Source organism: Lipotes vexillifer, unplaced genomic scaffold (assembly GCF_000442215.2).
Source record: "Lipotes vexillifer unplaced genomic scaffold, Lipotes_vexillifer_v1.1 scaffold1116, whole genome shotgun sequence".
NCBI lineage: Eukaryota > Metazoa > Chordata > Mammalia > Artiodactyla > Lipotidae > Lipotes > Lipotes vexillifer.
Window position 1 is genome coordinate 418,756 of NW_006797545.1, and position 14,703 is coordinate 433,458.

Below are 14,703 nucleotides of genomic sequence, written 5' to 3' on the forward strand. Positions count from 1 at the left end.
TGGATCTACGGAAGAACTGAATGAGGGTATACATGAAAGAAAAATGGTCATAAGCTGAAAATTACTGAAGCTGGATGATGTGTCAAAGGGACTCATTATACTCTTGTTTATTTGTGTACATATTTGAAATTCTAAAGTTCTTAGTCTGCTTATGAAAAATTCTTATCACTTTTCATGTGATTAAAATAAACCTACTACAGAAGCATTACATGCTGTTTTAATAAATACTTACATGAACACACAGTATAATTATAATGCTGTTACATACCACAATTTCCTGCAGACTGTTTGGAAGACTAACTGTTGAAATGCCATGAAACGGTCTCTGGGAAAAGTCCATATTTTGCAAGGGGCCTCCAACACTGTGACTTCTAGTCAAAGATACATTCCGTTTTGATAAACTATTAGGCACAGATGAAATTTTCATAGTTTGGACATCTCCACTGGCTTTCATTATTTCATCACTTAAAAAAATGAAAAAGAAATGCTGTGGTTAGATTGTGTTAAACAATCTAAATCTGTAGAGCTAGACTATTTTCTACAGTGAATTCTGAATGTACTGAATATATCTGAGAAGACTCAGTACTGCCTTATAAGAATTAAATTTTCTTCAGGTATTTTTGTAAAACTGGTCAGAAAAACAGGATGAGGTGGATGATCTGATGAAGGGTAGGAAGAGGATATATGGTATATAACAGGTATTATGGTATTATTTTAAAAAGATTAAGTGCCCATTCAGTTGCCCTATTCAAAAATTATTTCATCTTTATTAAACAAAATCACTTATACACCACCTTACATGTATAATGCATGTAAGTAAGTAAGTAATGTAGATTCATTGCCAAGTATTTAATATCTACCAGGCCATGATCCACCTAAGGACAGAGGTCAGATTTTATTTACTTTTAAATTTTTAGTGTTTAGCATAATGCTTAGCATACAGTAGGCTCTCAAAAAATGTTTGACTCAATATTTAAGAGTAAAAGGTATACTTCACTGTAAAGAGAGTATGTGTCTGGAAACTGACAATGACTACACTGAAGAGGAAAATACTTTTTACTGTTGAAAAGTTCATTTTTGTAAAAGACCACTGTAAAACATTAAACACAGTATTAAAAATGATTTATCATCAGACCCATTCATTAGATATTTAAACAATATATGGTAGTAAACATTTAAGGTTAAATTCTTAAAATGCCAGAGCTTATGCCTATGTAAGCCAGGTTGTATTTAAAGATGGAATTTTTACTAGGGTACCTAATTTTTAATGAAGATTTCTCTGAACCCCATGGTACCTTGATTCAACTGCAGAGCTTGTTTCTTCAGTTATGGTCTGGTTATGTTTTGGGAAATCCATAAAGTTGATCAGGTCAGGTTCTGCTGAACTGGGTATGGGTTTGTGCTCCAAAGGTTCACTTGCCAGTGTAATGCTTCCACTTTGTAAACTGTCACCAGAGGTACTTGGTTTCAGGAAAAAGCTAAATATGAATCAGTCCAAAAAAACCACAAAAGTCTTTAAAAATCCCAGAATCCTCTAAATTTCATCATATTTAGAATCACTTTATGGTAAAATAGTCATTAATGAGTTATACAAATCCATAGAAATACTGCCTATTTCAAACACACACACACTCCTGCTCTCATTCTCTCTTCCTCTCTTGCCCCAAACTTTTCTAATGAAAAGGTCTAGAGCAGGTCATTATAGTTCAATATTAGATGCCTTCAGTTTTTGAGAGACTAAAGAAAGCTATGAAGGAAGATGGAAAGCAAAATATTTCCTTAATTTTCTTAGTTAAAAAAAAGGAACAGCATTTTAATATGTATTAACCTATGATTGTTTATAATACCCTTTCCCCCCTTATGAATCTCCATTTTTGTCTCTAGTCATTTCCTCTCCACTCTATTCATTCAGAATTTTATTTTCATCTTCTCTCTCTCTTTCTCCTGGGTGGAGATGGGGTGAGGGCTTCACCTTACAAGGGACATTAAGAGAGCTTTCTAAAGTGATAGTAATGTTCTGTATCTTGGTAAGTGTTTGTTTTGCACAAATCAAATTTACCTTAAATGAAAAAAACTGTGAATAAATACTGAACTCTAGTTACTTATATGAATGCTCAAGTCTTTGTGGGAAAAGTGATTTAACGTCTTCATCATCATCTTCTTTTTTTTTTTTTTGGCCGCACCGCAGGGCATGTGGGATTTTAGTTTCCCGACCAGGGATCGAACCCATACCCCCTGCAGTGGAAGCGCGGCGCTCTAATCACTGGACAGCCAGGGAATTCCCCATCTACATCTTATTTTAAATGAATAAAAATGTAAGATGGATTGGTGGATGGATGGAGGGATACATAAAGCAAGTAAAGTAAAACATTAATTGTAGAAAGTAGGGGTATATATTTGGGTATTACTGTAAAAAAGAAGATCTTTAAACTTGGCTGTCAGTTGGAAATCTTCCATAATGACATCCTAGGGAGGAAAATCAATAATGCTCCTTTATATTCAATTAGAATATAAAATAAGGTACTTACCACAAAAGCTTAAGAAACACAGTTAACAAAAAAAGTACAAAACTTATGGAGAGGGCTTCCCTGGTGGCACAGTGGTTAAGAATCCGCCTGTCAATGCAGGGGACATGGATTTGAGCCCTGGTCTGGGAAGATCCCATGCCGTGGAGCAACTAAGCCCATGCGCCACAACTACTGAGCCTGCACTCTAGAGCCCGTGTGCCACAACTACTGAAGCCCGCGCGCCTAGAGCCCCTGCTCCACAACAAGAGAAGCCACCGCAATGAGAAGCCCGCACACCGCAACGAAGAGTAGCCCCCACTCACCACAACTAGAGAAAGCCCCCATGCAGCAACGATGACCCAATGCAGCCAAAAATAAATAAAATGAATAAAATTTTTAAAAAATTTACAAAAAAATACATATGGAGAATAATTTAAAACTCTATTAAAAGAATATCTAAAAAATGGAGATATATACCATGCTCATAGATAGCAGAATAATACTGAAGATGTCCATTTCCCCCAAACAAGTCTATAAATCTAATTCAATCCCATGAAAACTTCAGCTGGATTTTTTTTTTAAGGAACTCAAAGTTACTCTAAAATTTTATATGCAAAAATAAGTAACTGTAAGAAAAAAATTTCCATAAGGGGGAACTTACCCTACCGCCCAGACATCATAAATACAGAGTAATAAAAATAATACAGTACCGACAGAAAGAACAGAGAACCAGAATGAGGTATACATAGGAACTTGATATATGATAAAGGTGACGCTGTATATCAATGAAGGAAGGATGTAAAACTGGCTCATTATATGGAGAAAAATAAAGCTGGATCTCTACAATAATACACAAAGGTGGACTTTAGATGGATTTAAAACCTAAATATCACAAGTAAAATATAAAGCTAACAGAAGAACGTTCAGGAAAAAATTTTCATGTACTACAGATGGGAAATAACTTTTAAAACGAGACTCCCAATGTACAAATCATAAGGTGGAAAATTAATGGATAACATCAGAATTAATAATTTCTCTTCGGAGAATTAATATCAAGAATATTCAAGATGGGAATTCCCTGCTGGCCCAGTGGTTAGGACTCTTGCACTCGCACTGCCGAGGGCCCAATCCCTATTTGGGGAACTAAGATCCCACAAGCTGTGCTGCATGGCCAAAAAGAAAATAAAATAAGAAAGAGAAGAATGAACAAAGCCCAAAGTCAGTAGAAGGAAAGAAATAATAAAGATCAGAGTGGGAATAAATGAAATAGAGACTAAAAAGACAAAAGAAAAGATCAGTGAAAGTAAGAGCTGGTTCTTTGAAAAGATAAACAAAACTGACAAATCTTTAGCTAGACTCACTAAAAAAAAGAGAGAAGGCTCTGATAAATAAAATAAGCAACAAAAGAAAAAAAATAACAATGGGTGCCACAGGAATACAAAGGATTATAAGAATATGAGAACAGCTATGTGCCAACAAATTGGACAACCTAGAAGAAATGGACAAATTCTTGGAATCATACAACTTTCCAAGGCTGAATCATGAAGAGAAAATCCAAATTGATCGATCACTAGTACAGAGACTGAAGCAGTAATCGAAAAGCTTCTAAAAAACAAGACCAGGACCAGACAGCTTCACAGGTAAATTCTACCAAATATTTACAGATTTAATACCTGTCCTTTTCAAACTATACCAAAAAATACAAGAGGAGGGAACACTTCCTAACTCATTTTATGAGACCAACATCACCCAGATACCAATACCAGATAAAGACCACACAAAGTAAGAAACTACAGGCCAATATCTCTGACGTACATAGATGCAAAAATCCTCAACAAAATACTAACAAACCAAATCCAACAATACATTAAAAGGATCATATACCATGATCAAGTGGGATTTGTCCCTGGGATGCAAGGATGGTTCAACATCTGCAAATCAAGCAATATGATACATACGTTAACAAAATGAGGGATAAAAATGATATGATCATCTCAGTAGGTGCAGAAAAAGCAAATGACAAGATTCAACACCCATTTATGATAAAAACTCTCCACAAGTGGGTACAGAAGGAACATACCTCAACATAATAAAGGTCATATATGACAAGCCCACAGCTAACATCATACTCAAAGGTGAAGCTGAAACATAGTATATAAGTCCCAGCCACAGAAATTAGCCAAAAGAAATAAAAGGCAACCAAATTGGAGAGGAAGAAGTAAAACTCACTGTTTGCTGATGACATGATTTTATATAGAGAAAAGCCTAAAGAATCTACCAAAAAACTATTAGGAGTAATAAATGAATACAGTGAAGTTGCACAGTACAAAACCAACAAAAACCTGTTGCATTCTATATAATAGCAATGAGCTAGGAGAAAGGGGAATTAAGAAAACAATCCCATTTACAATCACCACAAAAAGAATAAAATAAATGGAGTAAATTTAAGGAGTTGAAAGACCTCTATACTGAAAACTATAAGACATTGTTGAAAGACACTGTAGACACAAATAAATGGAAAGATATTCTGTGCTCATGGATTGGAGGAATTAACATTGTTATAATGTTTATATTTTTTAATTACCTAATTTTTAAAATATTACATAAAGCAATCTACAGATTCAGGGCAATCCCTATCAAAATCCCAAGAACATTTTTCACATAAATGGAACAAAAAATTATATTTATTTGGAACCAAAAAAGACCTGGAAGAGCCAAAGCAATCTTGAGAAAAAAGAACAACGCTAGAGATATCACACGCTCTGACTTCAAACTATATTACAAAGCCATAGTAATCAAAACAACCTAGTTTGGCAGAAAAACAGATATAAAAATCAATGTAACAGGGACTTCCCTGGTGGCGCAGTGGTTAAGAATCTGCCTGCCAATGCAGGGGACAAGGGTTTGAGCTCTGGTCTGGGAAGATCCCACATGACACAGAGCAACTAAGCCTGTGCACCACAACTACTGAGCCTGTGCTCTAGAGCCCGCAAGCCACAACTGCCATAACTACAGAGCTCCAGTGCTGCAACCACGGAAGCCTGCGTGGTTAGAACCTGTGCTCCACAACAAAAGAAGCCACTGCATCAAAGAGTAGCCCCCGCTCGCAGCAATCAGAGAAAGCCTGCATGCAGCAATGAAGACCAAACGCAGCCAAAAAAAAAAATCAATGGAACAGAACTGATAGCCCAGAAGTGAACCCCGGCATACACGGACAGTTAATTTACAACAAAGGAGCAAAGAACATTCAGTGGAGAAAGAATAGTGTCTTTAATAAATGGTGTTGGGAAAACTGGACAGCCACATGCAAAAATATGAAACTCTACCACTATCTCACATCACACACAAAAATCAACTCAAAATGGATTAAAGACTTGAAGACCACAAAACTCCTAAAAGAAAACATAAACAGTATAATCTTTAACATGAGTCTTAGCAATGTCTTTTTAAATAAGTCTCCTCAGGCAAAGGCAATAAAGCAAAAATAAACAAATGGGACTGCATCAAACTAAAAAGCTTCTGCACAGCAAAAGAAACCATCAGCAAAACAAACCAACAACCTACTGAATGGGCGAAAATATTTGCAAATGATATATCTGATAAGGAGGTAATACTGAAATTATATAAAGAACCCATACAATATCAAAAAAAACAAATAACCCAATTAAAAAATGGGCAGAGGAGCTGAACAGACATTTTTCCAAAGAAGACATCCAGATGGCCAACAGGCACATGAAAGATGCTGAACAAAAAACCACATTAACATCATCATCAAGAAATGCAAATCAAAACTAAAGTATGATATCACTTCATTAGTTAGAATGGGTGTTATCAAAAAGTCAAGAAATAACAAGTGTTGGTGAGGACCCTCATACACTGCTGGTGGGAAATGTAAACTGGTGCAGCCGCTATGGAAAACAGTATGGAGATTCCTTGAAAAAATTAGGAATGAAACTACCACATGGTCCAGCCCAGTTCTGGGTATTTATCCTAAAAGTAGGAAAACATTAATTCAAAAAGGTACATGCACCCCTATGTTCAATGCAGCATTATCTACAACAGCCAAGACATGGAAACAACCTAGATGCCCATCAACAGATGAATGGATAAAAAAAGCTGTGGTATATATACACAATGGAATACTACTTAGCCATAAAAAAGATGAAAATTTGCCATTTGCAACAACATGGATGGACCTTGAGGGTATCACGCTAAGTGAAATACTTCAGATGAAGAAAGACAAATACCATGATTTCATTCGTAGCTGGAATATAAAAAACAAAAACCCAAAATAAATGAACAAACCGAACCAAAGAAAAACAAACATGAGAACAGAGTAGTGCTTATCAGAGGGTGAAGGAGGGGTAGGGAGGATGGAATGGGTAAAGAGCATCAACTATATGGTGACAGATGGAAACTAAATTATTGGTGTTGAGCACACTGTAGTGTATATAGAAGTAGAAATAAAATGTATACATGAAACTTATAAAACATTATAAACCAATGTTACCTCATTAAAAAAATAAATCTTTAAAAAATTGACGATGGATATAAACAAGCAATTCATAGAAAATGCTGGAATAACTAATAAGCATATGAAGAGATATCCAAACTCACTAATATTCAGAGACATTCAAACAAAAATGAGATACTACTTTATATCATTAGAGCACAAAATCAGAAAAGTGATCATACCAAATGCTGGTAAGGATGTACAGAAATGAGAGTTTTTGGGCACTACAAGTAGGAGTGTAGCCATCTGGGAAGCAATCTTCCAGTGTTTATTGAAATCATGTATGGAAAAAACCCAATGATCTCACTCCCAAGACTATTATTCTGAAAGAAATTACTTCATAAGTCCAGAAGGGGACATATATTTTGCAGTGTACTGCAACAGTACAGTGATGTTTACAGTAACAGAGAACTGGAAGCAACTGAAATATCCAACACTACGACAGTGGATAAGTAAAATGAGGTATTAACTTCCTATAGGAGAAAAGGAATAAATTAGATGTACATATAGCAACTCAAATTTTAAACTGAGTAATAAAAAGAAATAGAGATTTTCAGCATCATTCTAATTATGTACGTTAAAAATACATAATCATGCAAAACATTATAAGGTTATATATTCAAGGATTTATCACACACAGCAGAGTCAATGTTTATGTTGGGTAAAATAATAAGAGTGGGAATGGTGAGGGGAGGAAGATAATAAAAGAGGGCCCTTGCACAAACCAATGATGATAGTGCATCAGGAATTAGAGTATACTTTCACTCAGCTCCACACTGAAGCTAACAGGAAAAACAGAGAGGAGACACCTCTGTGATTGGAAATTTTTTACAAGTAGATAAAGGTAGTTTGTTCCATAAAGCAAATAGAATATTAAGTATAAGTACTTTAAGTCAGCATACAGTTACCAAACTCTCAATTACTTAATGACTGATTATAGATCAGCCTCTCCTTTCCAATGCCTAGAATTCGGCCATTTCACAGTACAGAGCACCAACATAAAGGGGCAACAAGTTAAGAGAAGAGTTAAAGCCCCTTCCACCGTTTTTTGGGGGGTGGGGCGGGGGCGGCTCCAGAACACATAATCAAGGTCATCGAGGCAGAAATATTAAAATAATGACTAACGTTAGAGTTCGGAATTATCTATAATAATCATATAATCTATGTAATAATTATATAATTTATAAAGTTTAGCTCCGAGAATTAACTACTACTAATAATCATTTGTTAAATAAAATGGAAAAGCAGTCTCCTACATTATTAGTATTTTCTACTCAAATACTGAAGTGCAGGACGGCGAGGAAAGGAACACGTGGAGCATACCATGACTATTTCACTGTTCCCCCAGGAGTCATGACTCTTGGGGGACGCTTACCTCTTTAAGGGAGCTTTTACAATACTAACCTTGCAGAGCCTCTCAAGTCTTTAAATTCTATGTTGAGAAGAGGCAAGAAGTTGCTTTTACAGAAGGGACAGGTTGTATTCAAGTTTGAATCATCTGCCGTCCATCCAGCCATAACTTCTTCATCATAAACTAAAGCTCCACAAGCTCTGCACTGTGAACAACTTGACATCAAAACCTAAGAGCAGAAAAGTACACATACTGAGAACCTCCACAGTGAAAATCAGTCTTAATAAGGTACAGAATTCTGTACCATTAAATGCCATTCTGAAATAAAAATATGTTTACAGCCACTTTATCATGGACAGAATATAGAACTTTTACCTCCATTGCACAATTCTGATAGATGCTGGACATGCTGGTGTTTTGAGAAGAACCATGATCTGACTTTTCAAAGTCCTGCCCTTTTATGCCTCTTGGAAATGGAAGTTCACCTAGAGAGAAGTAAACATCATAACACATTATGTATGAAAATGTCCTTATTCTTTGGAAATGCATACTTAGGGGGAAATATCATGAAGTCTGCAATTTATCTCCAAACGGTTTAGTATCAAAATGTACTTATGTACATACACAGAGGAAAGGTTAACAACAGTTAACTAAATCTAGGTAGAGAACATATGATTGTTCACTATATGATTCTTTAAACTTTTTAGGATATTTGAAATTTTTCATAATAGAAAGTTGGAGAAAATAAATAAAATTACAATTTTAAAAAATAACACAGAACTAGGAAATTTCGGTGATATAGCACAGAAATTCTCCAAGTCTAGTAAATATCTGATTCACCTGGAGAGCTGGTGAAAAATATACATTCTTAAGGTCCCATCCCACAGATTAAGTCCCAAAAGTTTTAACCTAGGGCTTGGATATTTGTATATACTTTTAAACAAATTCCCCAAGTGATTCTGAGACACCCTAAAGTTTGAGAACTAATGATAGAATCCATAAATGTACATAACTAAAAATAAACTCAGTGGGTGACTATAGTACTTGTAGATCATATAAAATAACAGTGATAATATGGTGTGACTATATCAGATCCTCTCAACAAATGGGGCTTACTGGGTGTGTGGTGCAGGGAGGAAGAAGTATGGGCATAAATTAAAAATTAATTTTCTATAAATTAGAAGAAAGGACGATCCTTCCCCTTACCTGGTGAGTAATGCAGTTTACCTACATCTCCACTGCTGCTGCTACTGCCAAGGCTTGTGTTGCTCTGGGTAAGTTCACTAGGGACCAGCCCTGAGATACTCGTGTTAGGTGATATATTCTCTCCTAAAATATGGTCTTCAAGGCCAGCTGGGAAGCTGTAATCTCTCTTTGTTTCCTCCTTTAATTGAAAAGAATAAAATCCCACATACATAAGTAATACCTTCCCCAATGAGAATACATTCACTCTACCCTTTTCAGAATTAAACTCATCTATAATTCTTAAATAAATCATCATCATCATATGTTTCAAAACCATGAACTCTTTCTGTTATTTGGAATTTCTCTTCCATCCTCTAATACATTCAAGCAATGACCTATACTTTAAGATTATGCTGTGCTCCTAGTGTATATTAGGAGTGTGGGGTTTATTCCAATATTCAAAATAATAAAATGAAGGAACTCTAGACGCTCACTATGCCCAGTGTAATCAGGGACCCCAGTCTGAGTAGAGTAGGGGCTTCCAAGAGTCAGCCAGATTGTGTTCTTGCCCCCCTTCACATATTAGTATGTGACCTTGCAGAAATTACTTAACTTCCATAACTTTTAATTATATTATCTGAAAAATGTGGATAATATAAGTACATTAAAATAAGGTTGTGGTGAGAATTTTAGCTGGCAATATGATTATTCTGAATAAAAACCATCATTATTAGAGGAATAAAACATGAACAAAGTTCTGAACACTAGTTCTTAACCACTATAAGTGATTGTTGATGCTTTAGATAGAAAACATTTCAATAAGCAGTTTCCTTTCTAATTTTTGCTTTAAAGGAGAAAGACTTGTGTCTTCCTTGTTATAAAACCATATTAAATGATTTTTAAAAATTAAATAGATATGCAAAACAGGAAATAAAACACTTATAATATCAACATCCACAGAGTGCAGTAAAAATCTTGATGTATATCCTTCTAGTCAAAAATATGCATACATAATACATTTTTACAAAACAGGATATTTTTAACCCATTCTTCTCATGTAGTTTATCATTACATCTTCTACATTATTTAAATCCCTGCAACCTAATCTGATTTACTGATGTATTATTAAGAATTTAGTAAATCCTCTACTGCTTAAACATTCAGAATCCTGTAAATTTTATATGAGTTACACTGCTGAATTCACTTGAGCTATTTTTACACATATCCCTAAATATTTTCTTAAATTCTGGATAAAAGTTATGAATATTTTACAGACTTTTTATTCATTCCTTCACTTGAAAATATTTAATAGGTATATCCTATTTGCCTTTGCAGTCAATGGTACCAGGGCGATAGTGATGAAAAGAAAAGAAAGATTAAGATCTGCAACCACCTGGAATTTACAGTCATATATTCCAAGTCCAAATTACTCTGTAGAAAGCTTTTTATTTAACACTGCTAGATAAAATTTCAAAAGTGAAATGGCTCACACTGTTTTTTTTTTTTTTTTTTTTAAATATAATGCCAGGGGCTTCCCTGGTGGCGTAGTGGTTGAGAATCTGCCTGCCAATGCAGGGGACATGGGTTTGAGCCCTGGTCTGGGAATATCCCACGTGCTGTGGGGAAACTGGGCCCGTGAGCCACAGCTACTGAGCCTGCGCATCTGGAGCCTGTGCTCCGCAACAAGAGAGGCTGCGACAGTGAGAGGTCCATGCACCGCGATGAAGAACGGCCCCCGCTTGCCGCAACTAGCGAAAGCCCTCGCACAGAAATGAAGACCCAACACAGCCAAAAAATAAATAAATTTATAAAAAAAATAATAAATAAATAAATAAATAAATAAAATAAATATAATGCCAGGTTAAGATGCTTTTGAAGTTAGCTTATTTTGTCTTTCCTTAACTGACCTTCTAAGTTCTTTAAATACAAAATTTGCCCACTCCTATTTTCACAAAAAGATATGATGATTAATTCTCTTTATGATGATTTTTAAAAGGATTAACAGTTTTTCAAAGGCTATAACAAAAGACAAGAAGGGCATTATATAATGATAAAGGGATCAATACAAAAAGAGGATCTTAAAGTCATTAACATATATGCACCCAATTCAGGAGCACCTAAATAAATAAAGCAAAGACAAAAAGGGAGAAATTGACACTAATACAATAACAGTAGGAGACTTTAACACCCCACTGACATCAATGGACAGATCATCCAGACAGAAAATCAATAAGGCAACAGAGGTCCTAAAGGACACAATAGACGAGTTGGAGTTAACTGATCTCTAAAGGACATTACATCCAAAACCAGCAGAATACACATTCTATTCTGTAGAATGCACATTTTTCAAGTGCACATGGAACGTTCACCAGGAAAGACCACACACTAAGTCACAAACAAGCCTCAAAAAATCTAAGAGGATAGAAATTACACCACACACCTTTTCTGACCACAACAGTATGAAACTAGAAATCAACTAGAGAAAGAAAAATGGAAAAAGAACAAACACATGGAGACTAAACAACATTGTACTAAAAAACCAATGGGCCAATGCTAAAATCAAAGAAATCAGAAAACACCTTGGGACAAATGAAAAGTAAAACATAACTTTATAAAACCTATGGGATCCTGCAAAAGCAGTTCTAAGAGGGAAATTCACAGTAAGACAGGCCTTCTTTCAAGAAACAAGGAAAATCTCCAACAACTTAGCCTACCACCTAAAAGAATTAGAAAAAGAAGAACAAAGCCCAAAGTCAGCAGAAGGAAGGAAATAATAAAGATCAGAGAGGAAATAAAATAGAGATAAAAAAAATAACAGAAAAGATCAATGAAACTAAGAGCCAGTATTTTGAAAAGATAAACAAAATGGACAAACCTCTAGCCAGGCTCACCAAGAAGAGAGAGGGCCCAAATAAACAAAATAAGAAATGAAAAGAGTAGAGTAGAAATAACAAATACCATAGAAGTACAAAAAATCCTAAGAGAATACTAAGAACATTTATATCCCAACACACTGGGCAACGTAGAAGAAACAGACAAATTTCTAGAAACATAGAGCCTGCCAAGACCGAGTCAAGAAGAAATAGACAATTTGAAGAGACCAATTACTAGAAGTGAAATAGAATTGCCAATAACAAAACTACCTGCAAACAAAAGTCTAGGACCAGACAGCTTCACTGGGGAATTCTACCAAACATGTAAAGAAGAGCTAAAACCTATCCTTCTATTTCAAATTATTAAAGAGGATGAAACACTCCCAAACTCATTCTATGAGGCCACTATTACCCTGACACCAAAACCACAAAAAGTGAAAATTACAGACCAATATTCTTGATGAATATAGATGCAAAAATCCTCATCAAAATATTAGCAAATCAAATCAAACAACATATAAAAAGGATCATACACCATGATCAAGCTGGACTTATTCTGGGGACACAAGGATTGTTCAACATATGCAAATCCATTAATGTGGCACACGGCACTAACAAAAAGAAAGACAAAAACCACATGATCATTTCAATAGATGCTGAAAAAGTATCTGACAAAATTCAACATCCATTCATCATAAGAACTCTCATCAAAGTGGGTACAGAAGGAACATATCTCAACATAATAAAGGCCATTTATGACAAACCCACAGCCAACATAATACTCAATGGTGAAAAGATGAAACCTTTCCTGTTAAATTAAGGAACAAGACAAGGATGCCTACTCTCACCCCTTCTATTTAACATAGTATTGGAAGTACTAGGCAAAGTTATCAAACAAGGGAAAAAAGGGTATCCAAATTGGGAGGGACTGCAGATGACATGACACTCTATACAGAGAACCCTAAAGTCCCCACCCAAAAACTTTTAGAATAAATGAATTCAGCAAGGTTGAAGGATACAAGATTAATATACAGCAATCTGCTGCATTTCTATACACTAATAATGAAATATCAGAAAGTTAAAAAAAATCCCATTTAAAACTGCATCAAAAGAAGAAAAAAACCTAGGAATAAACTTAATCAAGGAGGTTAAAGACTTACACACTGAAAACTATAAAACATTGATAAAGGAAAGTGAAAATGATTTAAAAAAAATGGAAAGATATTCCCATGCTCTTGGATTGGAAGAATCAGTATTATTAAAATGGCCACACAGTGGCTTCCCTGGCGGCGCAGTGGTTGAGAGTCCGCGGACATGGGTTCGTTCCCCAGTCTGGGAAGATCCCACATGCCGCGGAGCGGCTGGGACCGTGAGCCATGGCCACTGGGCCTGTGCGTCCGGAGCCTGTGCTCCGCAGCGGGAGAGGCCACAGCAGTGAGAGGTCCGCATACCACAAAAAAAATAAATAAATAAAAAGTGGGCTTCCCTGGTGGCGCAGTGGTTGACAGTCCACCTGCTGATGCAGGGGACGTGGGTTTGTGCCCCGGTCCGGGAGGATCCCACATGCCACGGAGCGGCTGGGCCCGTGAGCCATGGCCGCTGAGCCTGCGCGTCCGGAGCCTGTGCTCCGCAATGGGAGAGGCCCACGTACCGGGAAAAAAAAAAAAAGGCCACACTAGCCAAAGAAATCTACAGATTGCATCCCCTATTGTTTTTCACAGAAACAGAATAATCCTAAAATGTATATGGAACCAGAAAAGGCCCCAAATTACCAGAGCAATCCTGAGAAAAAAAGAACAAAGCAGGAGGTATAAATGTCCCAGACCTCAGACTATACTGCAAAGCTACAGTAATCAAAACAGTGTGGTACTGGCACAAAAAAACAGATACATAGATCTATAGAACAGAACAGAGAGCCCAGAAATAAACCCACACACCTACAATCAATTAATCTATGACAAAGGAGGCAAGAATATACAATGGGGAAAAGACAGTTTTTGCAACAAGTGGTGCTAGGAAAACTGGACGGCTACAGATAAAACAATGGGATTAGAAAATTCCCTCATACCATATACAAAAATAAACTCAAAATGGATTAAAGACCTAAATATACAACCCTGAAACCATAAAACTCCTAGAAGAGAACATAGGCAAGACACTCTTTGACATAAATCATAGCAGTATTTTTTGGATCTGTCCCCTAAGGCAAAATAAATAAAAGCAAAAATTAACAAATGGGACCTAATTAAATTTAAAAGCTTTTGCACAGCAAAG

General features: G+C 35.9%; 1 protein-coding gene across 1 annotated transcript in view; it reads right to left on the bottom strand.

Annotated features, from left to right (window-relative positions):
* DENND4C (DENN domain containing 4C) overlaps positions 1–14,703 on the bottom strand; it is a 93,599-nt gene that overhangs the window by 12,447 nt on the left and 66,449 nt on the right. Inside the window, exons 22-26 of the mRNA XM_007469668.1 lie at positions 9,578–9,755; positions 8,747–8,856; positions 8,425–8,600; positions 1,296–1,478; positions 269–464 (exon numbers count right to left, since the gene is read on the bottom strand). Coding sequence (XP_007469730.1) covers positions 269–464; positions 1,296–1,478; positions 8,425–8,600; positions 8,747–8,856; positions 9,578–9,755 — 843 coding nt within the window. The remainder of the gene's footprint in view (positions 1–268; positions 465–1,295; positions 1,479–8,424; positions 8,601–8,746; positions 8,857–9,577; positions 9,756–14,703) is intronic.